General features: G+C 54.5%; 3 protein-coding genes across 9 annotated transcripts; all 3 read right to left on the minus strand.

The window, feature by feature from the left end:
• Nucleotides 1-250: 250 nt before the first annotated feature.
• On the minus strand, nt 251-7,419 carry BRMS1 (BRMS1 transcriptional repressor and anoikis regulator). Of its 5 annotated transcripts, XM_082661288.1 has the most exons (11): nt 7,283-7,417; nt 4,535-4,680; nt 4,377-4,467; nt 4,134-4,261; nt 3,907-3,986; nt 3,726-3,822; nt 3,061-3,153; nt 1,849-1,913; nt 1,313-1,352; nt 1,070-1,179; nt 251-800 (listed from the first exon to the last, which is right to left on the minus strand). In XM_082661288.1, the coding sequence occupies exons 2-11, from the start codon at nt 4,671-4,673 to the stop codon at nt 735-737; spliced, it is 909 nt and encodes a 302-aa protein (XP_082517414.1). In that variant the 5' UTR covers nt 4,674-4,680; nt 7,283-7,417; the 3' UTR covers nt 251-734. The 5 variants fall into 5 exon arrangements, with proteins under 5 accessions (XP_082517414.1, XP_082517413.1, XP_082517412.1 ...); XM_082661287.1 differs by lacking the exon at nt 1,070-1,179 and having other exon boundaries at nt 7,283-7,419; XM_082661286.1 differs by lacking the exons at nt 1,070-1,179; nt 3,061-3,153 and having other exon boundaries at nt 1,849-2,004; nt 7,283-7,419.
• Nucleotides 7,420-7,693: 274 nt separating this feature from the next.
• Nucleotides 7,694-9,935, minus strand: B4GAT1 (beta-1,4-glucuronyltransferase 1). The gene is made up of 2 exons (XM_082660535.1): nt 8,794-9,935; nt 7,694-8,552 (listed from the first exon to the last, which is right to left on the minus strand). Exons 1-2 carry the CDS (start codon nt 9,847-9,849, stop codon nt 8,361-8,363), a joined length of 1,248 nt encoding a protein of 415 aa, XP_082516661.1. The 5' UTR covers nt 9,850-9,935; the 3' UTR covers nt 7,694-8,360.
• A 4,277-nt stretch (nt 9,936-14,212) lies between these two features.
• Nucleotides 14,213-24,247, minus strand: SLC29A2 (solute carrier family 29 member 2). 3 transcript variants are annotated; one of them, XM_082659606.1, is made up of 13 exons: nt 24,181-24,247; nt 23,647-23,731; nt 23,314-23,395; nt 21,721-21,881; nt 21,348-21,487; nt 20,828-20,962; nt 20,085-20,182; nt 19,779-19,863; nt 19,076-19,212; nt 18,709-18,814; nt 18,525-18,610; nt 17,456-17,655; nt 14,213-16,809 (listed from the first exon to the last, which is right to left on the minus strand). In XM_082659606.1, the coding sequence occupies exons 2-13, from the start codon at nt 23,673-23,675 to the stop codon at nt 16,698-16,700; spliced, it is 1,371 nt and encodes a 456-aa protein (XP_082515732.1). In that variant the 5' UTR covers nt 23,676-23,731; nt 24,181-24,247; the 3' UTR covers nt 14,213-16,697. The 3 variants fall into 3 exon arrangements, with proteins under 3 accessions (XP_082515732.1, XP_082515733.1, XP_082515731.1); XM_082659607.1 differs by having other exon boundaries at nt 17,456-17,651; nt 23,647-24,247; XM_082659605.1 differs by having other exon boundaries at nt 23,647-24,247.
• Nucleotides 24,248-27,313: the final 3,066 nt, after the last annotated feature.

Consider the following 27,313-nt stretch of genomic DNA (forward strand, 5'->3'; position numbering starts at 1 on the left):
CTTCAGACGTTGCTCACCAGCACCAGGCAGTCCAGGGCCCAGCCCCCCAACCTCTGGGGAGCAGGCAAGTGGGAGAACCCCCCTTCCCCAGCCTATACTCCAAGTTCGAGTGGGTAGGCTCCCGCTAGGCAGTGAGAAGAGGTACCAGGGACCCCAGAAGAGACTGCCTGTCACAGGCACTCTCCATGAGAGCCCTGATTCCCTTGCAAGGTAAATTAGACACACGCCGGTCACGCCAGAGTCCCAGAAAAGGTTTTAATTCCAGTCCCTGAAATCTGGGAGGCGGACACCAGGAACCGCCTTGAGAAGGAAGACCTGGGGAGCCTGCCTTCTCACCTCCAACAACAGCCAGGACACAAAGGTCCCCCAAATATCATTTCTGACCCAGAGTTCCCGTGAAGTGGGACCCAGCTCACTGGCTCGGTGACTAGGGAGCCGGGTCCAAGGTCAGCAGAAAGGATGTTGCTTTGGCTTAAGATGAGACACATCATCATCAGGGAGGGCACCGCGAAGGCTGACCTTCGGTGGGGGCAGGTGGTGGGCTGGCCGGGGATGGAGGAGACAGTGTTGCCTGGCTAAGGCAGCTCCAGGCCACAGTTGAACAGGGCCCCGAGGAGGGGCAGAGGAGGAGTCCAGACCAGTGGCGGCTGGAGGGGAGGGCCACAGCAGCACTGCAGGGCTGGCTGGGCAGACGCTGAGGGGCCTGTCAGTCTGCCTTTCTGCAGCAGGTAAGTTCAAATGCTGGGTTTGCTGCCAGCTGCTCCAAGGGCCCCCTGGCTGTGAACAGCAGGGTCAAGGTCCTGGGGGTACACAGGAAGGGAAAAACCACTGCAGGTGAGAGGACGCCGAACCAAGAGGGAAGCAGGCACTTCATGTGCGGCACTGAGAGGAGTGGCCTCAGTCTGGCCCAGAGCAGGCAAGGCCAGGAGGGCACAGGTCAGCTCCACACCGCTGATTCCTGGGCCTCTCTGGTACTCTGGGCCCGCCAGGCCGGCTGCTAGGGCTCAGCACTCCACCCTCCCTAACCAGAGCTGGCGGGGCGGGTCCATCACCTAGCCCCATTACTCACCCCCACCGTAGCTCCCACAATGCCCTCACACCCAGACCGTCCTGACTCTCTCAGGTCACTGATCTGACACAGTCCCTGCCTCCCTCTGGGCTCCTTTCCTGGAGGCTGGGCTGGGGGAGGAAGAACAACCCCAGTAGTTTGTGGGGTTTTTTGACCAGGGATCAAACCCGCGCCCCCTGCAGTGGAAGCGTGGAGTCTTAACCACTGGACTGTCAGGGAAGTCCCGACCCTGCTGGTTCTTACCATCTGATTTTCTCTTCTGAGGGGACACGGCTGCTCTTGCCTGGGTGGGTAAGAAGAAAACCCCCTGAGAGCCTGCCTCCAGCTTGGCAAATCCCCCTTCCACCATCAGCCTTTCTGAGGTGGAGGTGCTGCTGGGTCCGGGCTGCAATTAGAGGGGTTGCCGGGGTATAAGACCCTTTCTAGGCAAAGGTTTGATGTGCTCTCCAGTCAGAGACTCAGGCAGCCCAGCTGCTTTCCCGCCTTCCTGCCCTCCCTTTACCCCCACCCCCATCAAAACCTGCCCTGCAACAAGGGGCTGATGTAGACTAGGAACTCCCTCCTCCGGAACAGCCTCAGGCCAAACGAGGCTTGTGAGCTCAAGCAATGCCAGGGAACCTGGGCTGAAGGCAGAGGGTGCCGAGGGCTGAGCAGAGAGCTTCCCAGGCCCTCAGGAAGTCCACACGTGGAGCGCCTGCAAAGCCCAAAGCTGGCATCTGGTTGGGGAGGGGGCACTGCACTGCCAGCCCCCATCCTGAGACAGGCAGCACCGGACCCACCTTTTTGATGGCTGTCCAGTCCTCCAGGATGTCGATCTCCTGCAGCATGTACACGATGTAAGGGCCTGCAATGGGGGTCAAGGAAGCAGGAAGCCTGGTGGAGGGGGCAGGTGACGGGCCTTGGCCCGGGAGCTCCAACACTCAGAAGAGGCGGTGCTGTGGACATCGGGGCAGGGAGCCGAGGACCTAGTTAAGAGCTCAGGCTCCACCTCCTACCTCTTGGCCCCCGGGTTCTCGGCAGGGTGGAGAGGTGGCATGGCTATGGCCTATTTAACCCACTCCACGGGGGCCTTCCAGTCTCAACCCTACCACTCCTCAGCTCCCCTCACCTATTCTCCGGTCTCAAGGTCAGAAGGCCAAGGTCCATGCCACCCACTCAGGGATCTGGCCCCTTTCCCCATCTACAAAGAGACTCTAGTCTCCTCTGTCCTGAAAACAACCCTCCTTCGGTCTCACACTCCCCTGTGGGGACCAGCCACTCTGTCCCCCTGATGTCTCCACACCCTCACCTCCCATTCACCCTTCAAGTCTCTGCAGTCCAGATTCTTCCCTCCCTCCCTGCGTGAACCTGATTCCCACCACCAGGAGGTCAGTGCCCTGAGAATCTGGTTGCTGCAGGAATATGAGGGGTGGGGTGGGGTGCACAAGAGAATTCAATTCAATTCAACTCCGTGCTGCTGTGCCAGGAGGGAGGAAGGCACAGTAGGCCCTGGACCAAAGGGACGCACGCCTGGGGCGGGGCAGAGATGACCATGCCCAGATGGGAGGCAGGTGCCCCAGTTTAGGTACAGGGGTAATATCTAAATAGCCATTTCGGCGGGGAAACTAGGAGAGGCTTCGTGGAGGAAGTAACAAGCGAGACGAGCACTGAGCAGGCACACGGGCAAAGGCAGCCGATAGGAGAACGGAAAGTCAGCAAAGGCATGGGGGTGGGAAAGCCTGGGACGTCATGGGAAAGCCAGAAGGGCCTCAAAGGAGAGCTCACTCCGGAAATTACGGGGAAATCTCTGGATGGATGTTTCTACTTTTTTACGGTCCACACAGCCTAGGAGGACCCCGCAAAAAATCCCTGACGGCTGGATTTGACTGGACATGGCCACAGGATGCCAGATGACCATAAATGAGTCTGGTCTGCCTCTGTCTTGCGTGTCCCTCCACCCTCCTCCGCCCTGACCTCTCGCCCAGCTCGGGCCACCGTGGGGGAAAGGATACCGGAAACAAGAGGGGCCTTCTTCCTCTTGCTGGGCTGCACGGAGCCCCAGGTCTTCGAGCTGCCTCTGGCGTGCAGTTTGTCATCCCACCACTCTGTGCCCCAGACCAGGGTCAGGATTGGGGTGCCGGCCATCCCAGGACGCCCCACCCCTGTAGCCTGTGTCCCTCACCCGGGCCAGGCCAGCCCTTCCCCATCACTCGCGCCCCTACCCCAACCAGGGCAGTGCAGAGAAGCCTGGGCTTGGGGTTGGAAGCTGAGTTCAACCCTGGGAAAGAGGTCACTGTGATTTTGTGAGGCTCGCTTTCTTCATCTGTTTCATGGACAGGGGTACGATAATAATTCCTCCCTCCCCAGTGCCCTGTATGAACGTCGGCCTGTGGACATGGAGAGGACTTGGCCATGGCATGTGCATGTGTCAGAATGACACCTCCGTTCTGGAAACTGAGCAGGGGGGCAGGGGACCCGCTCTTCCTGAGTCCCCACTGTGTGCCAGGCTCTGGGCTAGGCGCTTCCCTGGCTGCTTTCATTCAGTCCCCACAGTGACCACGAAGCAGGTCCTCTTACAACCCCCCTGTGCAGGCAGGGAAGCTGAGGCCGAGATGGGGGGCAGGCACTGAAAGCACAGGGCCTGGGGCAGGGGTGCCCAGCCAGCCGCTCGCCTCACCAGAGCTGATGTCCAGGCTCTGGCGGTCCTCCTCCAGCCTCTGGATCCGCTCCTGCAGCTCCCCCTGCAGGGTGTCGTAGAGCAGCAGCTTCTCACTCTGGAAGAGGCGGAGTGGCTCAGCCAGGCAGGCCGGGGTGGCCACTTCCGTCCCCACCTAGCACCCAGCGCCCGGCACATTCACCTCCAGGTGCTGCTTGGCTCCCTGCAGCTCACACTCGTACTTGTTCCTGATCACGTCCAGACAGAAGCCCTTGTAAATCCCTGTGGAGGGAGGGAGAGGGAGGTCCTGCTTGGCCAGGGACCCAGGGGCCCATAAAGGGGGGCCAGGGGCACGGGTGAGGCAGAGCAGGGACGAGAGGGGAAGGGGCCAGAGAGCCATGGCTTCTGGTAGGGGAACAGGGCACACACCTGCCACCTGAATGCGGATCTTGAGGCTCCGCTGCAGCCCCCCGAGAGGCTCTGTGTATTCGGGCGCCCTCTCAGCTCCCACCTCCTCCAGCCGCACCCGCAGCTGACTCAGCCGTTCCCTGAACAACCTGGGAGGTAAGAGGCAGCCGCGCACCCGTGTGCTCGCCCGTCAAACACGAGCGGAGCGCCCGCTCCACAGCAGGCCCCAGCCAGCCCTGCCCGGCCCCAGGGTCCCTTGCTCACTTCTCCTTCAGCTCCGAGAACTGCTTCTCCAGGTCCAGCATTTCACTGACGCACTCGCTGCGGCGGCGCTCGTAGCCCTCATCGTCCATCTCTGGGACAAGAGGCCAGTCAGGGCGGGCAGAGCGGGGGCGGGCGGCACGCGGGCGTGTGGGGCTCACCTGAGCTCTCCTCCTCGGACTCGGTCTGGCTGCCGCTCCGTTCCTCCTCGCTCTCTTCCTCCTCCCCATTCATCTCGGCGGCTGAGTCGCCCTCTGCTTCCATCTCCTCTGTGTCTTTGCTTGGAGGCTGGACGGGCATCTGGGCTCTGGGAGTAGGAGTGGAGCCATCACTCGCCACTGCCCACAGCTCTGAGCGGGAAAGTGGCCACTTGGGAAGTCAAACCAAGCCTCACTGCTGACGGGGACAACCGGGGGGGTGACTGGACTCGCCACACCCTGGGCACACACTGGGTGGGGCAGGTGCAAGTGGTCCTGCCTGCACATCTCCCGAAGCCTGGGAACCACAGAAATGCCCATGCCCTTGGACGCTGCCAGTGATCCCAATCCCGGGAAGAGTGGCCAAGGTGACGATCCATAACATGGGAAAGGCCAAGGGTGGGCTCCCCACTGTCTGTGGGACTGGGCCCAAACATCTGACTGGGGCTTTCAAGGCCCTACATAGACTGGACTTGAACTGCTGGTCCGGCTCCTTCACCCCACCTTCTAATGCTTAGTTCTCAAATATACCATGCACTTCCTACCCAGCGCCCCCCGCCCACCGTGCTGCTCCTTCTGCCTATGATGCCACCACTTCTCTTCCTGAGAACACTCTACAATGCTCATCTTCTCACCGTGCTCAAATCCTATCTCCCTCTGCTTCCTCTAAGACCTCACGTCATCAGTGCTCCCGTCTTCTGCATCCTCCACTCTCCCTCTTGACAGCTCTGTCCCATGAAACTTTAGACGCGCTCAGGAATTTCCCACCATATAGAAAAAGCAGAAACACAAAACTTCACCCCACTCCACTCAATCGCCCCCCGTTTTCCACCTTTTCCAGGGCTTGCTCTTCCTACTTTCACCTCCCGCTTGTTCCAGTCTGTTTCTGTATCATCGCTCTCAGCTGAAACTGATCCTGCAGAGTTAACAGATGACCTCCTTGTACCTAATGCCAGTATTTTTTGGTGCTTACCTCAGGTTGACTTCTCAGCAACACTGAACACTGTTAAGCATTCCTTCATTTATTCACTCATTTAATCTTTATTGAAAATCTAATATATGCTAGGTACCATCAGACACCACGGTAGGAGGCAGGCACAAGTGTGACAGAAAGACAGTCTCTGACCTCAAGGAGTTTACAAGTTCCTGGATGAGAGAGAGGCCAAGAAGCAGATCGTTACTGTGGAGTGAGAAGAGTTAAGATGAGGGGCATATGGGAGAGACAGCTAAACTGGGACCTGGAGCCTGCTGCAGTTTTGAGGGCAGAGGAAGATGGGCCAGACAGATGAGCTGAGCTGGTTGAGGGAGGGAGCATTTAACCAGAGTAAGTAGTGTGAGCAAAGACCCCAAAAGGAGAGAAGGGGCAGGGTTGGGGGCACCTGGGTCTAAGCCTCAGAGAGAAATCTGGGCTGCAGAGATCTGGTCATCACATATAGTGAGTTCTTCAGGCCTTGGGAGAGGGTGCAACCAGCAAGGCAGAATGTGTGGAGTGAGAAGGGGCTCGTGATGGAACTCCCAGGGTCACCAAAGGGGCAGATGATGCGACCCCTGCAAAACAGAAGGAAAGTAGCAAGAGGTGGAGGAGGGAAAACTCAAAGCATGGAGAGAACTTCAGAATGAAGGAGACGTGACAGTGCCAAGTGCGGCCAAAAGATCACTCAAGAGGAAGAATAAATAGTCTTCTCAACAGATCATCTCTTTGTCTACTGGGGGCTTCTGGTTCACTGTGATATGCTTGTCTGGGCACTTCTCTTGTAGTCCTTTAGTTCCGTGTAGACACCCTTCCTTATTTATTTACATGTCTATTGGCCCATTCTCATGTCTGTCTCCCCAACCAGTCTGTAAGCCTCACCAGGGCTGGGCTGCACATGCGCTTTATTCGCCTAGCACAGTACTAACTCATTCGATGACTGGAGGATTTGCAAATACAAATTAAACCAAACAAACTTTTGCAGGGCAGGGATTGGCTTTTACTTCTTGGTAGCCCCCGGCCTCTGTAGTGGTAGCAAACGTCAATTCAAGTAAATTAACTGGCCTAGCCTAGAGGACAGTTTCGAAACATTCCTCAATGATTTCACAAATGATCTGACCCTGACCTGAAAACTTCGGTTCTCCAAACCAGCCTCATCTTTCCCATTCTCAAGCCTCAGTTCCTGCATTTCCCAAACTTCGCAATTCCTCTTCACTGTTAAATATATTAATTTTGGAAGATGCAGCGGTAGGTAAGTCCTACCTTTCCGGACCAGAAAGGGTGAGGGGTTGGGGGAGGTCTCTCCAGCAGTCTGAGTCTACTGGGTGAGCTGAATTAAATCACAACCTCCCCCTCCTTACCTTGGGTATAAAAAGAGAATAATAAAGATTGCAAGCGATAAGGAATGGAAAAGCAAATTATAAGGCACTGTGTACAGGCAGTTTATCTCTCAGAAAGTGAGCATGTCGAGGGCAGGCCTCCTCGAAAGGAAGATTCTTCCCTACCCTCGAAGAAGCCAACACAGCCCCTCTACGGCGCGCCGAGAGCCCCCCGTCCCGCTCCATCTGCGTACGCGCGGGCGCGGGCGGGACAATCACTGGCTCTTCCACGGCCAGCACCGGTCCCGCGGCCCCCGGCACGCATCCGGCCGGTTAAGTCTCCGCTTCGGCCCTGGAGATTGGGCCGGCTCCGATCCACTGGCCGGAGAGGGCGAACCAGGCGCCAGGGTTGGCGTTACGCACCCGCGGGGAGTGGGGCCTCCGGCCTCACGTCCGAGACTCCCTGAGAGGTGCCGGAGACAGCCGGTACTGTCCACCGCCGCGGGGCTCCCAGAAGCGCCGAGAGAGCCTTTTTTCCTGAGGCGAGAGCCTGTCCACGCTTCCGCATGCGTCATCAGCAGGCGCCCGTCGGAGTGCTCACAATTGGACAGCTCGGGGCTAGGCATGCCGGGATACCGCGGGCCGGTTTCCATAGCAACCGACTGAAATTCACACAGGCTTTCAACAGGCAGGGAAGGCCCTCGTGCGTTTCTTGCTTTGCAGCCAGCGCGCCTCGGTCCGCAGCCACCACCCACGGCTTGAAAGGGGAGAGCCCGCGACCTGCTCCCCCACCCCGCCCGGTTCAGGAGAGTAATGGAGCCAGCTTTAGGTGTGAACACTCATTTATTTACACATTGTAGTCGGTAGGCAAATTACCCAGCCCAGCCTATTCAGAGGTCCAGATCTCAGACTCCCACGCACAGAGCCTGCAGACCCATCCCTTCTCCAGGGCCCCCGAGACGGAGGCCTAAGACAACCAGGAAGTTGCCCAAAAGCTAAGAACTAAATTCAACGCCTTCAACTGATTTCTTTCCAAAATGCCCATTTTGTTAAGTACTCGGACTTCTCAGCTCTGCCCCATTCATACTTTTTGCTCTCCTATAGCCCACCCACCCAAGAGTGTTAATAACAATAATAATAACAACAATAATAATACTGTAATAATATTAATAATACTTCACATTTGTACGAAGCTTACAGAATGTTTTCACATGTAGCATCTCATCTGAACCTCCCAACAGTTCTGTGAGGTAGGTATTCTCACCTCCCTTTAACAGATGGGGTAACTGAGGCTCAGAGAGCGAACGGGATTTGCTCAAGGCCACACAACTAGTTAGTGGTTAAGCTAGGACTTGATCCCAGCATCCCATACTCAAGTCCAGTGTTCAAACACCACAGCTACCACTGTAAAGTGGAGTGACATTTCTTACCCCAGTCAGGCCTGAGGCGCGGCCTAAGGAGTGAGGAGGCTGAGACTTCTCAGACTAGGGGAGAGAAGGGCTCAGCAGTGACGCGGGGAGTCAGGGTACTTGGCCTTCAACTCCTGTTTGAACTGACGGTAAAGGATCTTATTGTGCTGATTTTCGGCCTCTTTCTGGGGATGGAATTTCAGAGCTTCTTTGAAGCCCTTATGAACCAGGAAACCTTCGTTCAACACCTCGAAATCGAATCCTGCCACGTGCAGCTCACAGGCCTGTGGGGGAAGAGACAGGTCAGCAAAATTTGATGACATTCCTAGGGCAGAGACTGACATCCCTGCTCGCTCCAGCATTCCCATTCCTCTGGAGGCATCCTGGATCTTCCAACCATCCAACCACCTCCTGAACTATGATCCCTCCTGCCTCATTGCCTCTTTTCCATCCAGAGCCACTCATAGCTCCCTGACCCCACCATCCATCCTGCCCCATTTCCCCTGCCCTCTCCCTTATGAGCACCTGGCTGATACGATTGAAGCCATACTGCCGAAAGCGCTCGTCGAAGTTGGGCACCTTGCCTCCGGCCACGTAGAATGGCTCCCAGGGGTCTTGCCAGGGCACCACGTAGGCAGGCCTCAGCAAGGTCTCTTCTGGCAGGTTGACCCAGCGGGAGTAGTTGGTGGGCGCCTGGCAGGGGGTGCACAGCCCATAATAGAAGGGCCGCACCTCGCCCACCTGGTAGAGCTGCAGCAGCTCGTTTTTGTTCGTGGGCATGCGGCGGGCTCGACGGATCTCGAAGGCAGGCACCACCAGCGCTGTGCCCGCCCACTGCTTGCTCTGATCCAGCATTTCTCGCAGGCCTCTCCACAGCCCCTCACTGGGCACCATGTCCACGTCGATTACCAGGGCATAGTTGGCCCCCTCACGAGCCAGATTCCTCAGCAGGTTATTGGGGTAGGAGACATTGGTGCCCAGCGCGTAATTGATCCCGGGCTGGGCCACCCTGGCTAGCTTGTCAAAGACCTCCTGGCAGGACCGCAACAGGGCAAACTCCCCTGGCTCCCGGGGGTCGGGCACGGCGGCCTCATAGCGTGAGGGGCACACAAGGTGCATGGCAACCCTGGCACGCATATCGGGGCAGTGGCTGCTCAGCGCGTAGGTCAGCACCGTGGCCAGCTGCGCCTCCTCCTTGGTGGCGGCGAACACCGACACGGATAGCGGGCCCTCCCAGCGCTCCAACAGGCCCGATAGGTGCAGCAGGTTGTCCACACTGGCGTGAGTGGCCAGGATCACATCGTTGGGGTCCATGGTGGTCTTCAGTAGGCCCCTGTAGACGCGATAGTCGCCGCTAGCGTCTAGGACGCCTCCGGAGGCCAGCGCGGTGCGAAGCTGCGCCTTGACTTGGTCCACCGACCGCGGGGACGGGGGAAAGAATTCAAAATATTGGTCTTGCTCCTCCTGCCCGTGCAGCCCGGACAGCAGCGACAGGTAGAGCAGCTGCAGCATCGCCACCAGCATTAGCGCGGCCAGCAGCAGCTGGTAGAAGGCGCACCGTATGGCGTAGGACATCTGCATGGCTCTCGGGGCTCGCGGCGCGCAGCAGAGACCACCGGGCCGCAGCCTCTGCCTGCCGCCGCAAGCCCGGATTTACCGCAGCCTGCCGAGCGCGGCCGAAGCGAGCCGAGGCGAGCCGAGCCCCTCGCGCAGCCGCGCCCGCCCGCCCGCGCCGGCCTCGGGCGCGCCAGCTCGCCCCCTGTGCGCCGGGAGGAGCTACTGCATTCTCTGCCCGCGCCGCGCGCTTTGTAAACGCTGGAAACTGGCCGCCACCGCTCCGCCGCGCCTGCTGGGTTCCCAGAAACAGGCACCCCCCTCCTCCGGGTCAGTGCGCGACCTCCTGGACCAAGCGCGTCCTGAAACCCCGGCGCGCTCGTCCCCGACTTAGGGAGGGGAAATTGTGGCAGAGCTTGGCTGCAGAGTGGTGAAGGATGGCGCGGGTTCCCGCCTGTGGCAGGCGGAAAGGAACACAAAAAGCCCCTTTCTGTCCGCCGTCTCTCCCTCCTCTAGGTTTCATCACGTCTGTACTGAGGAATGCCTGCGAGGGTGCCGGGAGGCGCGGAGATGAGAGATAAAGGAATGTGGAAAAGAATGCTGCACGTGGGACGAGGTGGCCGAGTGGTTAAGGCGATGGACTGCTAATCCATTGTGCTTTGCACGCGTGGGTTCGAATCCCATCCTCGTCGGTCGTGTTTTACAGTGGAGATGATTCTTAATTTTCACAACCCGATGTCTGGAGCAGCGGGTCGAAGAGAACTGAACAGGAGGTGGGACCCAGTTCCGTCCGGACCGGGCCTCTCTTCTGTCTTTGTTCAACCTGCATTCCTGGCCGTTTCATACTCCAGGTACCTGGACCTTATGGGAGGAGGTTGGAGGTGTGCTTTTCCTTCTCCCTAGAAAGAGGGCCCGGGGTTTGGTGGCACCTAAAAACCAGAACCGGAATTCTGGCCAATGCTAAATTGGGGGCCAATATGTTTTCCGCAGGAACTAGAGAAAACCACCCTGGAGGAGCTGCTCTGTCTAAAGTACTGGAACTTGATGGTGGCAGTGGCGGTGATGCTTGATCATTTAAATTATTAATCTATTCAGCGCACTGATTCCCCTCCCCCAGCACTTCTCCCAGGGCAGAGACCTTGTTTGTATCCACACACCTGCCTCCCTAACACACACACACACACACTTAAGCAGAAGGCCTCGAATATCTAACACCAGTCAGCGTACACAGAAGGTGCTTGATAAGTGTTTGTGGAATGATTGCTCCATGGACTCTTTCAAAGAGGAGAGGCTGTGGGGAAGGGCAGGTACTTTGATATGTATTGTAGTAACTGTTCGAGCGCTGTGAATCTTGGAAAGGTGCTTTAGGACAGTCAGGGGAGGACCTGGAACGTCAGGATAAGGTGTTCGCCGGCTACTCCACACACAGTAGGGAGCCAAGGTTGTTGAGTTGAAGAGTGATCAGGAGACCTATATTCTGCGGCTCCAGCTTGTGGAATCTGATGCTGTCTCCAGGTAGACAATGTCAGAACTGAGTTGTGTTGTAGAGCACTTAGCTGGTGTCAGAGAATTGCTTGGTATGGGGGGGGAAAACCACGCATCAGAATTGATGCCAAAATTGTCTGTATAGAAATAAAACTGAATTTTGTGTATTCTTGAATCCTGCAACTTTGCTGAAGTCATTTATTAGCTCTAATTGTATGTGTCGGTGTGTGTATTCTTTAGGATTTTCTGTATGTGTGTGTATCACTTGTGATTATGGATAATTTTCCTTCTTCCTTTCCAATTTGGATGCCTCTTATTTCTCTTTCTTGCCCAGTTGTTCTGGCTAGAATGTCCAGTACGAAGTTGAATAGATGAAATGGTGAAAGCAGGCAGCCTTGTCTTTTTCCTGATCTTAGGGGGAAGACTTCAGTCTTTCACCATTAAGCATGAAATTGGTTGTGGATTTTTCATAAACACTCTTTATCAGGTTGAGGAAGTTCTTATTTATTCCTTGTTTGTTGAGTGTTTTTATCTTGAGAGGATGTTGGATTTTGTCAGATGCTTTTTCTGCCTCAGTTGAGATGATCATGTGGTTTTTCCCCTTCATTTCATATTTGGTGTATTACAATGATTGATTTTTGCAGGTTGAAACACCTTGCATTCTAGAGTAAATCCCACTTGGTCATGGTGTATAATTCTTTTAATATGTTGCTGGGTTCAGTCTGCTAGTATTTTGTTGAGGAATTTTACATCTATATTCCTAAGGGATATTAGTTTGTAGTTTTCTTTTCTTGTGATGTCTTTATCTAGCTTTGGCATCAGGGTAACGCTGGTCACATAGAATGACTTAGGAAGTGTTCCCTCCTCTTGTATTTTTTTGAAGAGTTTGAGGACTGGTGTTAATCCTTTAAATGATTGGTAGAATTTGCCTGGGAAGTCATCTGGTCCTGGAGTTTCCTGGGAGGTTTTTGATTACTGATTCAATCTCATTCCTTGTTATAGATATGTCCATATTTTCTATTTCTTCTTGAGTTACTTTTGGTAGTTTGTGTGTTTCTAGGAATTTTTCCATTTCATCTAGGTATCTCATTTGTTAGCATACAGTTATTCATAGTGTTCTCTTATAATGCTTTTTATTTCTGTATAATCAATAGTAATGACCCCCTTTGATTTCTGATTTTAGTAATTTTCAGGTCTTCACTTTTTTTCTTAGTCTACTCAAAGGTGTGTCAATTTTATTGACCGTTTCAAAGAACCAACTTTTGGTTTCATTGATTTTCTGTGTTGTTTTTCATATTCCATTTTGTTTATCTCCAATGTAATCTTTTTTTTTTTTTTTTTGGCCACATTGGGTCTTCGTTGCTGCGCACGGGCTTTCTCTAGCTGCGGTGAGCGGGGGCTACTCTGCTGCGGTGCACAGGCTTCTCATTGCGGTGGCTTCTCTTATTGCGGAGCACAGGCTCTAGACACACGGGCTCAGTAGTTGTGGCTCACGGGCTTAGTTGCTCCGTGGCATGCCCACTCTAATCTTTATCATCTCCTTCTTTCTGCTAGTTTTGGGTTTAATTTGCTTGAGATCCTCCTTTTTAATGAGGCATTTACAGCTGCAAGTTTCCTCTCAGCACTGCTCTTGCTGCATCCCATAAAGTTTAGTATGTTACCTTCATTTCCATTTGTCTCAAAGCATTTTCTGATTTCTCTTTTGATTTCTTTTTTAACCCATTAGTTATTTAGGGGCATGTTGTTTAATTTCCACATATTTGTGAGGTTTCCAGTTTTTCTATTATTGGTTCCTAGTTGCGTTCCACTGTGATTGGAAAAGATACCTTGTGTGATTTTACTCTTTTAAAAATTATTGCAGGGACTTTCCTGGTGGTCCAGTGGGTAAGACTCCACGCTCCCAATTCCGGGGGGCCCGGATTGAATCCCTGGTCAGAGAACTAGGTCCTGCATGCATGCCGCAACTAAGGAGTCTGCGTGCCGCAACTAAAGATCCTGCATGCCGCAACTTAGACCTGGTGCAGCCTAAATAATTTTTTTTTTTTTTTTTTTTTTTTGCGGTATGCGGGCCTCTCACTGTTGTGGCCTCTCCCGTTGCGGAGCACAGGCTCCGGACGCGCAGGCTCAGCGGCCATGGCTCATGGGCCCAGCTGCTCCGCGGCATGTGGGATCTTCCCGGACTGGGGCACGAACCTGTGTCCCCTGCATCGGCAGGTGGACTCTCAACCACTGTGCCACCAGGGAAGCCCCTAAATAAATATATATTTTTTTAAATAAATATTTTTAAAAAATTATTGCAACTTTGTTTTGTGAGCTAATATATGATCTTCCCTGGAGAATGTTCCGTGTGCACTTGGGAAGAAGGTATATTCTGCTGTTTTTAGGTAGAGTGTTGTGTGTATGTCTGGCCTGTTTGGTTTGGAGTGTGTTCAAGTCCTGTTTCCTTGTTGATCTTCTGTCTAGTTGTTCTATCGTTTATTGAAAGTGGGATCCTGAAGTCTCTATCATTGTAGAGATGTCTGTTTCTCCTTCAATTTTGTCAATTTTGGCTTCATAGTTTTTAGGACTTTGTTGTTAGGTGTGTATATGTTTATAATTATTATATCTTCTTGGTGGAGTTACGCTTTTACGAATATATAATATCCCTCTTTGTCTCTTCAATGATTTTTTAATTAAAGCCTATTTTTTCTGATATTAGTATACCCACCCCAACTGTCTTGGTTACTGTTTACATAGAATATCTTTTTCCATTCTTTAACTTTCAACCTATTTGTGGTTTTGGCTCTAAAGTGAGTTTCTGGTAGATAGCAAGCATATAGTTGAATCATTTTCAAATCCATTCTGACAATCTTTGACTTTTAATTGGAGAGCTGAATCAATTTACAAACCAGCAGGTGTCCTCCTCATAAAAAGGTGAGCAACTGGAGGATAAGGACTGACCTTGCAATGTTTGTGTCCCTCCACCAAGCCTGTCTCAGTGCCCTCCACACAGAGCCCTCTCCAACTGTTTGCTCATGGACACTGGCTGCTTCTGAGGGAACCTGGGCCTGTTGGCAGAGCTGTGTCAGGCTGGGGATGTGGCGGTGGCCAGGGGGGCTGGGCATCAGGAGAGGGATGAGCCAAGTGTAGCCCATCAGCCCAAGAATTTTTCTAACATCAAAACCAGCTGCATCCTGATCTGATGGGAAAGTTGGGCTAGGTACACGGGGAAGGAGGACAGGAAGAAGGAATTCCATGTTGTGACATCATAAGCATATCTTTCTGGGCCCATCGTCCACTGCTCAGCCCAACCCGGCTGAACGCGGACCAGTACCACTGGGTTCCCTGGGGTGGCTGGGTCTGGCAGGTCTAGGGAGCTTTTGGGTACAACAGACAACAGTCTCTGAAGGTAGAGAAGGAGAAGGGGACCTAGGAAGTACTGGGGTCCTGCTCCCACCAGTCCCAGCCAAAGGGTACAGCTAGGTCTAGTGGTCTGCACAAAATAATCCCAGAACTACAACTACCATTTAGTAAATGTCAGTCTGTACTCCAGTGCTTTCTCCAGGACTGCAGTCTCCAGAATCCCAGTTCCCACTGCTGGGAAAGGGCCTGGCTTCGAACCCAGGACTGTGGGTCAGGGCACATGCACTTAACCACCAAGTTAAACAGCCTCTGTAGAGGCAGCAGCCTTCTCTTCTGTGTGCCTTCTCCTCTCTCTAATCCCCTGGTTAGGCCTCAGGCCTAAGGCCCTTCAGCGTTTGTCCCCAGCCCACTGCCCCAGCCTCATCCTCTCCCGTCCCTTTCCTCACACCCTAGGAGTTTCCGCTCCCCCGTGACCTGTCGCCAGAAGTCCCCACTGTTCCCTGAATATTCCGTGTCCATGCCTTCCACATTTTCTGGTACCTCTCCTGGGATGCCCCTCCCCTACCTCAGCCCAGCAAGCTCATATTCATCCCTCAAGGCCCAGCTCAGGGGACACCTCCTCAGGGATGCTTGCCCCAACTTCCCAGTTGAGATCACTGGCCCCCTCTTCTAAGAGTTTCATATTACACATTCTGCAGTGTCCTCACAAGCCCCATCACAAGTTACATTCTATTTCCCATGGCCTTGGGAGGAGGGTCACAACTCCTTCGCTATGGGGAAGCAGAGGACACCGGTGGGGGAGAGAGCGATAGTCATCCATGCGGCCAGGCACTCTGCCCGGGAGCACAGGGCTCCTTGCAGGCCAGTACCCCTGGGCCATGATGTGGTCAAGAGGGCCCAGCGCAGGGATGCCCACAAATCCCTGCCACTCTCAGGGCCTTGGTCATCCCATCTGTCAAGTGGGTACAATCATCCCCACCCCACCCAGCTCATCAAAGCCAATAGAGCTGAAAGCACTTTGGAAAGTGAATTCATTGTACAAATGGAGAAGGTTATTATTAGACCCAGGAGCAGGGTCAGAGAGAAAAAACAAGCAAAAAGGTGGAGTAAGTGCTTAGGGCTCTCGCCTTGAGCCCCTCAAGGAAAAGGGAAGCAGGCCGTGGGCAGGAAGAACAGCACCTACAGGGAGGTGGGGGCTGGGTCCTGGCTCTGCCAAGAACTGGTCACTTCCCCCTGGGACTCGGTTTCCTCACCTGTACAGAGGGGAGCACAATCCCTGCTGGCCTCCCTCCAAGGGCCTCAGTGTGGCTTCAGTGAGACAGCGGGTGCAGAAGAGCTTTGCAAACTGTAAAGTGCGGCGCACACATGCAGGCTAACTGCAGTTCTGCGACCCAGGCCCAGCTGGGCTCTGGGGAGTGGACACAGTAAATGCTGGCGACGAAAACCCTGTTTGAGGCCCAGAGGGTCCTTCGAGCACCCTCAGATCCTGAACTCCTTCTCCCTGTCCCCTCAACTTCCCTGGAATCCTCTGTTCTGGAGTCCAGGAGACTTGACCATGGTGTCACTGAGGCCTGGAGAGAAGAGGAGCTCCTGTCCAGGGCTGGCCCCCACTCCCACTCTGAATCTGAAGCTGCGGCCACACGAGCCACACAGTTGGCAAGTTCCCACCTGTGGCCTCTGAGCCCCAGCACTTGGCCAGTGAGTTTCTCACGATTAACAAATGCACTCCTGGTGGTGAGGAAGGGCCATTGTCCTCGGCCCTCTTTTTCCTGATCATCATCCTTTCAGTGAGGTCTGTGTGCATCTAGATAGTCTGTCTCTGCGTCAACTCCACTCCTGGGGAGGGTTAGAATGGCAGGTGGTGAATTCTTCCTTGCAGCACCCGAGGTGGCCACCAGCCCAGGAAAGAGAGCAGCACCCGCCTCTTCCTGGGACCCTCGGACCGCGGGGCCCCAGCCCAGCAGAGGCTTGAGCCTGGCCCACCATTCCCCCTGTGCTGGGTTTCAGCTCCGAAGAGAAGATGCTGGGAGAGACCTGGACGGAGCACTTCAGAGCAGCGCCTTGAGGAGGAAGGAGAGCGAGGCTCCACAGGAGAGCCCCAGAGCCAGGAAGAAGGTCATGAGGGTGCCGGCCACCTCCCTCTCATGTGGCAGCACCTGCCTAGAACACACAGGAGTAGGAGCTCTTAGAAAATGTCAGGCCCAACCTGGACCCAGCCCTGTGCCCTCCGCCCTCCTAACAACAGGACGCCTGAGTTCTAGTCTGGGCTGACCCAACCTCTGGTCGCTATAATTAGGCCCTTCTCTCTGGACTCCAGTTTCCTGATCTGTAAAATGGGGCCACTGGACATAGACATCTCTCACGCCCCTGGGGCCTAGATGCAACTGCCTTCCTTCCTGGCAAAATGTCCCCTACCTGGTCCTCCCGGTCACCTCTGCTCTCCCCGGATTCTCAACTCCATTTTCCCTAGAGTAAATAGCCCAGGAACTCTGCTTGTGATCAAAACCTTAGCTCCCTTGCAACTGAGAATTTGGGGGAGTAGCTGGGCCCTAAGGAATGACAGTCCAACCCATTTATTTCACAGATGGCGAAACTGAGGACCAGAGAGGAGGCCCCAAAATCAGTGCCTGGGCTACTTTACTGGGAAGGAACCTCCCCAGCCAAGTCCTCCTCTCCCCAGCTCCTGGCCTGGGACCGGCTCAGCAGTTAAAGCCTGACCTGACAGGTGGCACCAGTGAGGCCCCTCAAAGAGCTAGCCCACCTCCCTGCTCCCAGGCCCTCCCCCCCACCTCCCCCTCCCCCAGACCTGGGCGCCAGGCACATGGTGAGGGACACCAGGTAACCATTTGAAACAGCAAAAAGCAGCATGAAAGTGATGAAGTAGGCGTCCTGTGGGAAGAGGATGGGCAACCGGGACCTCTTGGGCACGTGGCACAGCATGAAGAGTGGCACAAACAGGACGCGCAGGCAGACCAGCAGGGGCAGCAGCCGGCTGTCTTTGTCTGGCTGCGGCAGAAGGTTGGGGTGAGGGTGGTCCCTGGGAGCAGGGTCTCTGCTCCGGGGACACCCCAGATAGACTCAACTATCACTTCCCCTGACCTACTCCATGTGTGCCAGTGAGGACCGAGCACTTGGGCCTCTGGAGAGCGAGCGGCTGGGCCAAGGCCACCCAGCAATCAAGGACCAGCCTGGGGCTAGACTTTGCCTCTCCTGAGCTCCAGTTCGTGCTCTCTCCACGGCAGAACTAGACAAGCATCTTCGGTTTTCAACGTCGGTGGCTCTGATCACCCCTGGGTTCCAAAGACCCCTTTGGGGAAGATGGGTTTGGAAGCTGGGGATCCAGGCCCTGTCCTGGCTTGGATGCACAGCTTGTGGGATCTTAGTTCCCCGACCAGGGATTGAACATGGGCCCTTGGCAGTGAGAGCTCGGAGTCCTAACCACTGGACTGCTGGGGAATTCCCAGAGCAGCTGCTCTTTGATCTACTTTGTTTGTTGTATGTCCTTGGAAGTTTTCATGTAAAGAAGCAGCATCTTGGCTAAAAGCAATCTAAATACTAGGAATCTTGTCTGACCTCCCACGTGGTGCAGGAAACTCCACATAACCGCCTCTAAGCACCAGGGCCTGGGCCCTAGGCTGGATGCTGGAGACACAGGTCAATTGGACAAGGCTTCTGCTTTCAAAGAGTTCACAATCTAAGCCCTGGCTTGCATATCTCCAGGGGCCAGGTGCTCACTGCTAAACCAGCCAGCTGTTCCATTACCAGACCCAGACCAGTGGGACTGTTGGGACATCACCTTTCTATGCTCTTTCACACCCTCTGATCCCCGACTGCTTCCCCAAACCGTCAGATCACCCCAGCCTAGGTGTGCTCACCCACAGGAAGTAAGAAGTCAGGCTCCGTCCCAGACAGTCCATGACGTTGAAGAGAAGGAAGCAGCAGATGGGGTTGAAGAACTGACCTGGGAGGGAGAGAGGGCTTATCCTGGTCCTGGCTGCCCTCTTCCCTCTCTGCCCTTCATTCCCACTGCCCTGTCCTCTTCCGCTTCCCAGCACTCACTCCACTTCCCAGGGCTGGTGGAGCTGGTCACCATGGCTGTGATGGCTGGGAAGACGGACAGGGTGACTGTGAAGACCAACACGAGGCACAGCGCCGTCAGCCAGATCTGGGGGTCGGAGGCAAGGGTGTGAGCAGGCAGGCAGACCCAGAGCCCAACACGCAGCCAAACACTCCTGCTCAAGCCCTGGCCCAGGAACAGGGCACTGGGGCCTGGCCCAGCATGTCTCTGATCCACCATGACCCTGTCACCTTGGGTGGACCAGGTGAGTACAGGCCTCAGCGCATTCTAAGAGTCTCTGGGGAAGGCTGGAGAGAGCAGCCCTCTCTTCCCCAGGGGTGGTGGTTGGGGGCTATATCCAAGCCAAACCTTCTGGAAGACAATGAAAACTGAAGGTTTCCCTGGCTTCTGGGGTTCCTCTGGCTCCATCTCTGTCTCCTTCTCAGGGTCAAGGTCCAGAGTCAGCACTGCCCTTTGGGGGCTGTTGGGAATCCCGTTCTTCTCATCTGGGGCAAGAGGGGAGGGCAGGGTCATGCCTGTGACCCACACTTGTGACAACCAGGCCCGAGGGAAGGAGATTCCAAGCAATTAAAACAAGTGACCCTCCACCAGCCCAGGGTGCAGGCAAAGAATTAACAATGGAAAGATGCCGAGCTACTATTTATTAAGCCCACACTTGTGCCTGGCAGAGTTAAGCACCTTAAATGGATTATTTCACTGCCATTGCTTTACAAATAAAGAAACTGAGGCTCAGAGGGGTTACATGACTTGACTAAGGTCACACAGCTTGGGTGTTATGAAGCTAGAATTCAAACTCAGACACACTAGGATCTAGAACTTGTATGCCTGAAGCTCTACTGCCTCCCCATTTTATAGAGGAGGAAACTGAGGCCCAGAGGGCAAAGGGATGACTTTAAGCCCATTGACTTCCCTTCAAGATCTTCTGCCTCTGATTACACGAGGCTACTAGGGATGAGGGTTCTAGTTGGGGACGGAGGGGAAATGCTTCCCTGTGGTGGTGGCTCTAGCCTCTGCTGGGACCTCCACCTCCCTGGCAGGGTCCCGGGCTCACCAGGCTTGAGGAGCTCAGCTTTGGTCTCCAGCTCTTGACCTTGTGCCTTTGATGGTTTCTTGGCCAGGTAGTAGCGGGCAAACTTCTGCAGAAGGAAAGCGTTGTCCCTGCCTGGCTTGGCTGAAGTGCCTGGATCCCTCCCCACCCTGTTGACTTAGAGGCTGGGGTCCCCCAGTGGCTGACTCCTTTGGGGATCAGGGCTGGGCCCAGGTCCCCTCTGCCTCCTTTGGCCTCTCTCAGGGCCTCAGACTCAGAGCTGTATCTGTGATGCTCTGAAGTGGGCCTTGAGCCCAATACCAGGCTCACCAGGTGGGGCAGGCTCAGGTAACACACGATGGACATGAGGATGCCCACGCAGGGCGTGATGAAGTACCCCAGGGCGGAGGTCTGGGCATCCACGCCACCTGTGCAGAAACTTAAGCTGCAGAAGGGAGGTGGCTGGTCCACCAGCTCCCGCAGGGCTAGCAACTCTTTTCCTGCTTCGCATTATGCATGTCTCAGATTCACCTCCCGGCATCTTCCACTCCTCCCACTAACAGACTCAGGACCCTTGTGCCGGGGGCCCCAGCCCAGCCCTTCACTCCTCTCGCTCTTCCCCATGTGTCATTTTTGTTGAGCACCTACTATGTGCTCATTATTACTGCATGCTCCTTACAATCTGAGGATGGAGCTATAATAATCATTCAGGTGGGGAACCTGACACAGGTAAGGGCCAGCCAATGCCCCCAGCTAGGGAGCAGTGGAACCGGGATTCAAACCCAAGTCTATCTGAATCCCAAACCTGTGCCCCCTTCCCTCAACCTCAGCCTACTGCCACATGCCAGTGCTGGCCTCAGGGATCCTGCCCCTGGCCCCAAGTTAACCCAATCCTCACCTAGTCATTCTCTCATTGTATAACTCAAGAGCCCCAAACCCAATCCCCAGCTCCCCCATCACCCCATCACCTCCATCTCCACCAAAGCCCAAGGCATCCTGCTCTTGGCACATTCTCTCTGCTCCCCAGATTCCCAGAGGCCACCCCTGCCCTCCAGCCACCCAAGTCTACTCACTGGCCATGGACATGAGCATGGCAAGAGCAGCGAAGATCCCAGCCAGGCCCTGCCCGCTGAGGAAGAGGGTGCTGTACGTGGAAGGCATGGTGCCCAGTTGCCCGAAGAGGCTGCCCTGCAGAACCGCACAGAAGGCTGTGGAGGGACAGGATTGGGGGCCGCTGCTCAACTAGGCAGGCCTTGGGGACTCCCTGGAGGAGGTGTTGGCAGGGTGCCTAGGGGACTCCGGACTAGGTTGGGTAGGCATGTTCCGAGGTAACACCCCACATTCATCCCTCCTCCGAGGTGCAGCCCTAGGTGTGAGGGGCTAGGGGCCAGGAGACCTGCTCTTAGGTCACTGTGGGGCCTTGGATGAGTGACTTTTCTTCCCCACTGGGCCTCAGTTTCTCATCAGGGATATGGGTGATGCTACTGCTGTCTTCCCTTCTTGGATACCTTGGGCCCTTTCAGTAAAAAGAAGAGGCTGGGCTGAAGCCCTGGGAGGCTGGGTGGGGAGATGGGGAAGGACAGTGGTGCTCACAGTTGATGAACCAGACAGAGGCCATGGTGATGGAGAAGAAGGGCTCGGGGCTCATGTCCACCTTGACCAACACCGCCGTCAGGGTAAAGAGCAGCAGGATGACCAGCAGGCTGCCCAGAATCCGCACAGTCTCAGAGATGCTGCTCAGAACGGAGGAGGGCAGCGTGGGCATCGCTGGGCCCAGGCCAGGTGAGGGGAGGGGGCAAGAGTCTCATCCCAGGGCTGGACAGTGGGGGCTGGGGAGAGATGCAGGGGGGAGGGGAGGAAGCATGGGAGGTCTTCCCTGGGCCCAGATGGAGCTGCCTCAGCAAAGGCGGGGAAGGGACAACAGAGGGATGGCCTGGCATTGAGCCCAAGGGGCAGGGCTTCTCACCACTGGTACAGGAAGGAGTTGAGGAGTGTGAAGAGCAGCAGAGGCAGCTGGGACAGCAGTGTCACCCAGTTGTTGAAGTTGAAGGTATCTGCAGGGCTCGTGTGGTTGGTGCCCAGGGTCTCAGTGGTGCCGTTGGCCCCTGCCAGACGCCCCTGGAAGTACTGCCAGGATGCCAGGGGAGTGGGGTACAGGGTCACCCTACAACCTACCCTCAGGAACCCCCCAGCCTTCTCCCTCTGCCTCCTCCCATGCTTGGGATTGCTCCGTTAACTTCTGCGGGACTGACTCTCTGTCTTTGCACCGTCCCCAGCACCTGGCACACAGTTGGAGCTCGATGAACGTGCATTGAATTGAACGGCTGAAGTCTGGGACCGAGCCCAAGCACTAAGAACCCCCAACTTGGGCTTTGCTCCATCTCTGGATCACCCCTCCTGTCCTGTGCCCTGGCTCCAGCCCCCACCCCCACTCCTGCAGCAGCTTCCAGGTTCCCCAGTACTTATGGAGCTCCTACTGTAAGCCAGGCTCTGGCCCAGGGGCTGACCAACTGCTTTCTCTCTGGAACACACATCCTGCCACGACTCTGCTTAACTCCCCCGCTCCCCGTCCATGGCTCCCTGTTGCCTGCAAGGCAAAGCCCCAAGGTTTTGGAACAGCATTTGGGCCCCTTCAGAACCAGACCCTGGTCTCCCTTTTGGGCCCCATTTCCTGTTCCGTCCTGCTAAGCTCCAGTCACCCCAAGCTCTGGCCCTTTCTCTGAATAAGCTGGTACTCTCCTGCCTCTCGGTGTCTTTGCAAGGCTGCTGTCTCTGCCTGGAGTGCCCTCTCCCCTCCTACCACTCCCCTCCCCCAACACAAATGCTTTACCCAAGTTACAAATCACCTCTTCCGTTAAGCAGAAGGAATTGCTCCCTCCCCTGGGGACCCACAGGGCTCTGCTCCAAGCCTGGGATGGCACGTGTCATGTTACATTATTTATACTTCTTATGCACCCATCTTGCTCTCAAGACCATGGGCTGATTCATCTCTGGGTCTCCAGGGCCCAGCACAGAGCCAGGCACTAAAGAGGCATCTGGAAAGTTGTTGCATTTAATATATAAGAATAACCCAGTCCCAAGGAGAACACCAGCCCCACATTCCTGCCTTCCCTTGAAAGAATGTAAGCTCCGTGAGGATGAAACCTTCCTCTGCTATGTTTCCTTCTGTACCCCCAGTGCCAGGAATTCTAGGTGTACATTAACTATTTGTTGGATGAATGAATGTAATTCATGCTATTTCAAAGAAAACCAAAGGCTTGGATAACCCAATTTTTGAGTGACTAGCAAGGAATAATGACAAACAGGGGAAGTAGGTGGGTAGCTCCTTGCTGGTTCCACAGGATCCCCTGACCTGGTGGCCTTGCCCCTCTAGGATCTGGGCATCCCTCAAAGCTTGTTCGTCCTAGCCATGAGAGAGGCACCTCCCCTCTCTGAGGATCCTGCCTCAGCCGACAAACGGACGTAATGTGGAATCAAAGGCGGCGTGGTGGGGAAAGGCAGCTGGAGGGACGGACGGTGGTTGTGACCGTGGGGCTGTCACTCCAGCCATGAGTCTCACCGGGATGGCTGTGATGAAGAAGTTCCAGGGAAGGAGGGTGCCCAGCCCCAGGATGAAGAAGCTGATCCCGACCAGGTGGTAGCTGTGAGGATCATTGAGAAGGTCACCCGGAGGACGTCCCGCTTCGGCGGCCCCTCCCACCTCCCAGGGCAGCTCCTCCAGAGAGCGGACTACAACCCCCATCACCCAGGCTCAGGCACCCGAGGGAGGCGGCTGACGGGAATTGTAGTTCCAGCTGGTCTGCTTTGCGCTTTGGAGAGCCCGAAGGGAGCGGGTCTGAGCTGCCCACGGCCACCGGATCCCCATACGCACCCCATCCGGTCCCCAACTCGCCTGTCCTGCGGGGCGTCTCCTCGCGCCATGGCCGCCCAGCGGGATGCGCCCGGGTGGGAGAGAGATGGGGAAACCGCACCTGCACCTGCTCCGGGGCCCGTGGGCCGAGCCGGGGACCCAGGAGGCTAGGTCTTGCAGGTGGTGGACAGGGGAAGGGGGGGTCGGGTCTCCCCGAGTCTGGAGCGGGGTAGGGGGAGGCTGGAGCCGGGCAGGGAGCCTCGGGCCGATTTCGCCTAGTCTCAGGCTCCGCAGGCTCCGACCTCGGCTCCGCCCCCAGGGCGGGGACAGAGGGTCGCACCACCCCTCCCGACCTCAGGACTGGGGACTCCAGACTCCCGCGTCTGACCCCGGCCCGACCGTGCCGTCCCCGGACCCCAACGCACCCCGTGCCGCCCAAGAGGCGGTGGCCCGGGAAGATTCCCCCGCCGCCTCCCCTCTCTGCGGGCGCCTGGCCCGGACCAGTGCGGGCGGGGTGGGGGGAGGTAGTGGGGAAGGTGCCCCCCCACCCCCGCAGCGGAGTGCTGTGGAGCTGACCTGGCTCAGTGTTCTCCCGGCTCCGCCAAGTTGGAGGTGGTGCCGTGGCGCTGTTAGCGCCGGCTAACTTGGGAGACCGCCGAGGGGCCGGGTCGCCGCGCGCCCGCCAAGCCCCGGCCGAGGGTGTAATCCGAGAGCGGCCGTTGCTGGGGGAAGCCAGAGAGACCGTCTGACGCCAGCGGTCCTGGCGGGCTGCGCCTAGATGGGTTCCCCGGGAGGCAGAGGGGAGGGCCAAGTGCAGGTGCCGGTCTGGAAGACAGACGAACAGATGGACCCTTCTTCTCCAGTGGGTGCCTGGGGAAGCGCCGGGACTTTGGGGCGCACAACGGAGGGGCGAGTCCCACCGGGGCCTCCAGGCGGGTTTCCCGGTGGCGGTGTGGCTGAGCTCCGGAGCAGTGAGGGGCTAAGCAAAGGGTCCGGAGGAATGAGTGAGCCGGCGGTGAGCCCAGACCCGCTCCCTAGCCTCGCCTGGTGCCCTCCTACCACCGCCGCTTAAAAAAAAAAAAAAAACAAACTTTCAGCGGTCCCACCTCACATCTTATCAAACATTAAGATGCATCCACTTCCCACTTTTTTCCGTTAAAAACTTTGAAAGGTGATAGACCATTGCCCTTTTGTAATTAATTCTCTCTAACTCATATAATTTACGAGTGGGTTTGTCTTCTCTTCAATCGCCATGCGTATTGGGGATGCTGGAGAAATAAGAGGTTTTAAATCACAAATTATTTTCATTAGTAATGACATTTTTTGGCCATTTCCAGGTTCTTGTGTTTTGTTTTGTTTTGTTTTTCTCTAGCCAACTGTGAGTATGTGAAGCAAAGACTGTACTTACCTTTTTTTTTTTAATATTTATTTATTTGGTTGCACTGGGTCTTAGTCGTGACAGGCGGGCTCCTTAGTTGTGGCTCGCCGGCTCCTTAGTTGTGGCATGTGAACTCTTAGTTGTGGCATGCATGTGGGATCTAGTTCCCTGACCAGGAATTGAACCCGGGCCCACTGCATTGGGAGCGCGGAGTCTTAACCACTGTGCCACCAGGAAAGTCCCTACTTACCTGATTTACTGTTTATTGCAAACATCTAGCGCCACTGCCCGGTACATAGCAGGTGCCTGATAAATGTTTGGTTAATAAATGGATTGCAGTGATATACAAATGATTTTAGGGAGAACGGAGACATCATTAAATTACAGTGAGTGAGAAAGTTATTCTCTCTTCAGTTTGCTTTCAAGCTTTCGGAGTACAACAAGGGGGAAAGTCTCAACTGCGGTGCTAGCATGTTTCTAACACCTGTTAATCTCTCTCTCTCTCTCTCTCTCTCACACACACACACACACACACACACACACACACACAAACTGGCCTCAGGGCTTCTGCTGACAAATTTACCTAAATAGAGATTAATAACTTATGTTAATTCTATCTATTTTTATAGTTACTTTATTTTTAGGGCCACTTATTTTAGGGCTACTGGTTTCCTATTTATTATAAGATATACTTTTTCTTGAAAATGAATTCATTTATACACTTAATGGGGGGGGGCACAGCTGTGACACAAGTTTCCATGGAAGTACATGAAGAACTGAGGTTTAAGGAACATTGCATTTGTGAGGCTGTGAGCGAAGACGATGAAGGCGTTTCACCGAGAGAACAACCCGTACCACGGTCAGGGACATAAGAATGCCGACACATTCTGGGACATACAAATAGATCCCTTTGGCAGGCACTGCAGGAGGAGGGGACAGAGCTTCTGCGACAGCCGGTCTAGTTATGAACGGCCTGAGGGCTGAGTAAGGAGTGTGGATTTCATTTTAAAGGAGGGGTTCTCCACTCAATCAGACTCAGTCATCCTTCTAAGAGAAAATATTTTGTTACTATCCTGCAGTGAAATTCATCCGTAATAAAACCTATCTATATATGCAAAAGTTAATGTCAATAAAATACCCTAATTGTACTACCCAGGCTAGAGAGAAGTATCTAGTAATAAAATAATGTGTGTTTGAATATGTTAATGCTCAGGCACAGTGAAGCAGTCTGATTCTGGCCCCTCTTTATAAAACCACTGTTCATGCAATGGCTGTGGATGCATACACAGTACAGGCGAACCAGCCACTCCAAGACCACTAGTTTGCTATTGGTGATGTGATTTTCTGAAAGGGTGACCAAGTCTTGGCAAAATTCCAAACAAAACAAAGTGCAGCTGTCCCTCTACATAGAGAGTCTCTGCGTTACTGAAAAATGCAGTGTATACTCGAACCTTACAAATAATACATTTTATCCATACATGAAATGTGATTAGTCTAAGAGAAAATTATCAACATGGTTTTCAAAAATAAATAATAGATTTTATTTTTAGTACTGTTTTAGATTTACAGAAGAGTTGAGTAAATAATACATAGAGATCCATATACTCACCCTTGCACTCCATTGTCCAGTTTCCCCTATTACTAACATCTTGTGTTAGTGTGGTACATTTGTTACAATTGTTAAACCAATATCAATATATTATTATTATTTTTAAAAATAAATTTATTTATTTATTCATTTATTTAATTTTTGGCTACATTGGGTCTTCGCTGCTGCACACGGGCTTTCTCTAGTTGCAGTGAGTGGAGGCTACTCTTTGTTGCGGGGCGCAGGCTTCTCATTGTGGTGGCTTCTCTTGTTGCAGAGCACAGGCTCTAGGCGCGTGGGCTTCAGTAGTTGTGGCACACGGGCTTCAGTAGTTGTGGCTCACGGGCTCTAGAGTGCAGGCTCAGTAGTTGTGGCACAGGGGCTTAGTTGCTCCGCAGCATGTGGGATCTTCCCGGAACAGGGCTCGAACCCGTGTCCCCTGCATTGGCAGGCGGATTCTTAACCACTGCACCACCAGGGAAGTCCAATATATTATTATTAACTATAGTCCGTAGTTTACATTAAGATTCACTCTTTGTGTTGTACAGTCTATGGGTTTTGACAAATGTATAATGTCATGTGTCCACTGTTACAGTTTCATGTAGAATAATTTCACTGCCCTAAAAGTCCCCTGTGCTTTACCTATTCACACCTTCCCTCCATCCCCTGAACCCCTGGCAACCACTGATCTCTTTACTGTCAATATAGTTTTGCCTTTTCTGAAATGTCATATAGTTAGAATC

This window comes from Grampus griseus (genome assembly GCF_964374135.1).
Source record: "Grampus griseus genome assembly, chromosome: 8".
Classification (NCBI taxonomy): Eukaryota; Metazoa; Chordata; class Mammalia; order Artiodactyla; family Delphinidae; genus Grampus; species Grampus griseus.

Coding starts and splice junctions, on each gene's coding strand:
- BRMS1 (XM_082661288.1), bottom strand. CDS start 4,673: ATGCCCGTCCAGCCTCCAAGCAAAGACACAGAGGAGATGGAAGCAGAG. Junction 1,353..1,848: donor ACTGGACAGCCATCAAAAAG/GTGGGTCCGGTG, acceptor TTACCCACCCAG/GCAAGAGCAGCCGTGTCCCC. Junction 1,180..1,312: donor TCAGAAGAGAAAATCAGATG/GTAAGAACCAGC, acceptor TTCCTCCCCCAG/CCCAGCCTCCAGGAAAGGAG.
- B4GAT1 (XM_082660535.1), bottom strand. CDS start 9,849: ATGCAGATGTCCTACGCCATACGGTGCGCCTTCTACCAGCTGCTGCTG. Junction 8,553..8,793: donor GCTTCAATCGTATCAGCCAG/GTGCTCATAAGG, acceptor CTTCCCCCACAG/GCCTGTGAGCTGCACGTGGC.
- SLC29A2 (XM_082659606.1), bottom strand. CDS start 23,675: ATGGCGCGAGGAGACGCCCCGCAGGACAG. Junction 20,963..21,347: donor CTCTGTCTGGTTCATCAACT/GTGAGCACCACT, acceptor GTCCCTCCACAG/CCTTCTGTGCGGTTCTGCAG. Junction 18,611..18,708: donor CACCAGCCCTGGGAAGTGGA/GTGAGTGCTGGG, acceptor TCTCCCTCCCAG/GTCAGTTCTTCAACCCCATC.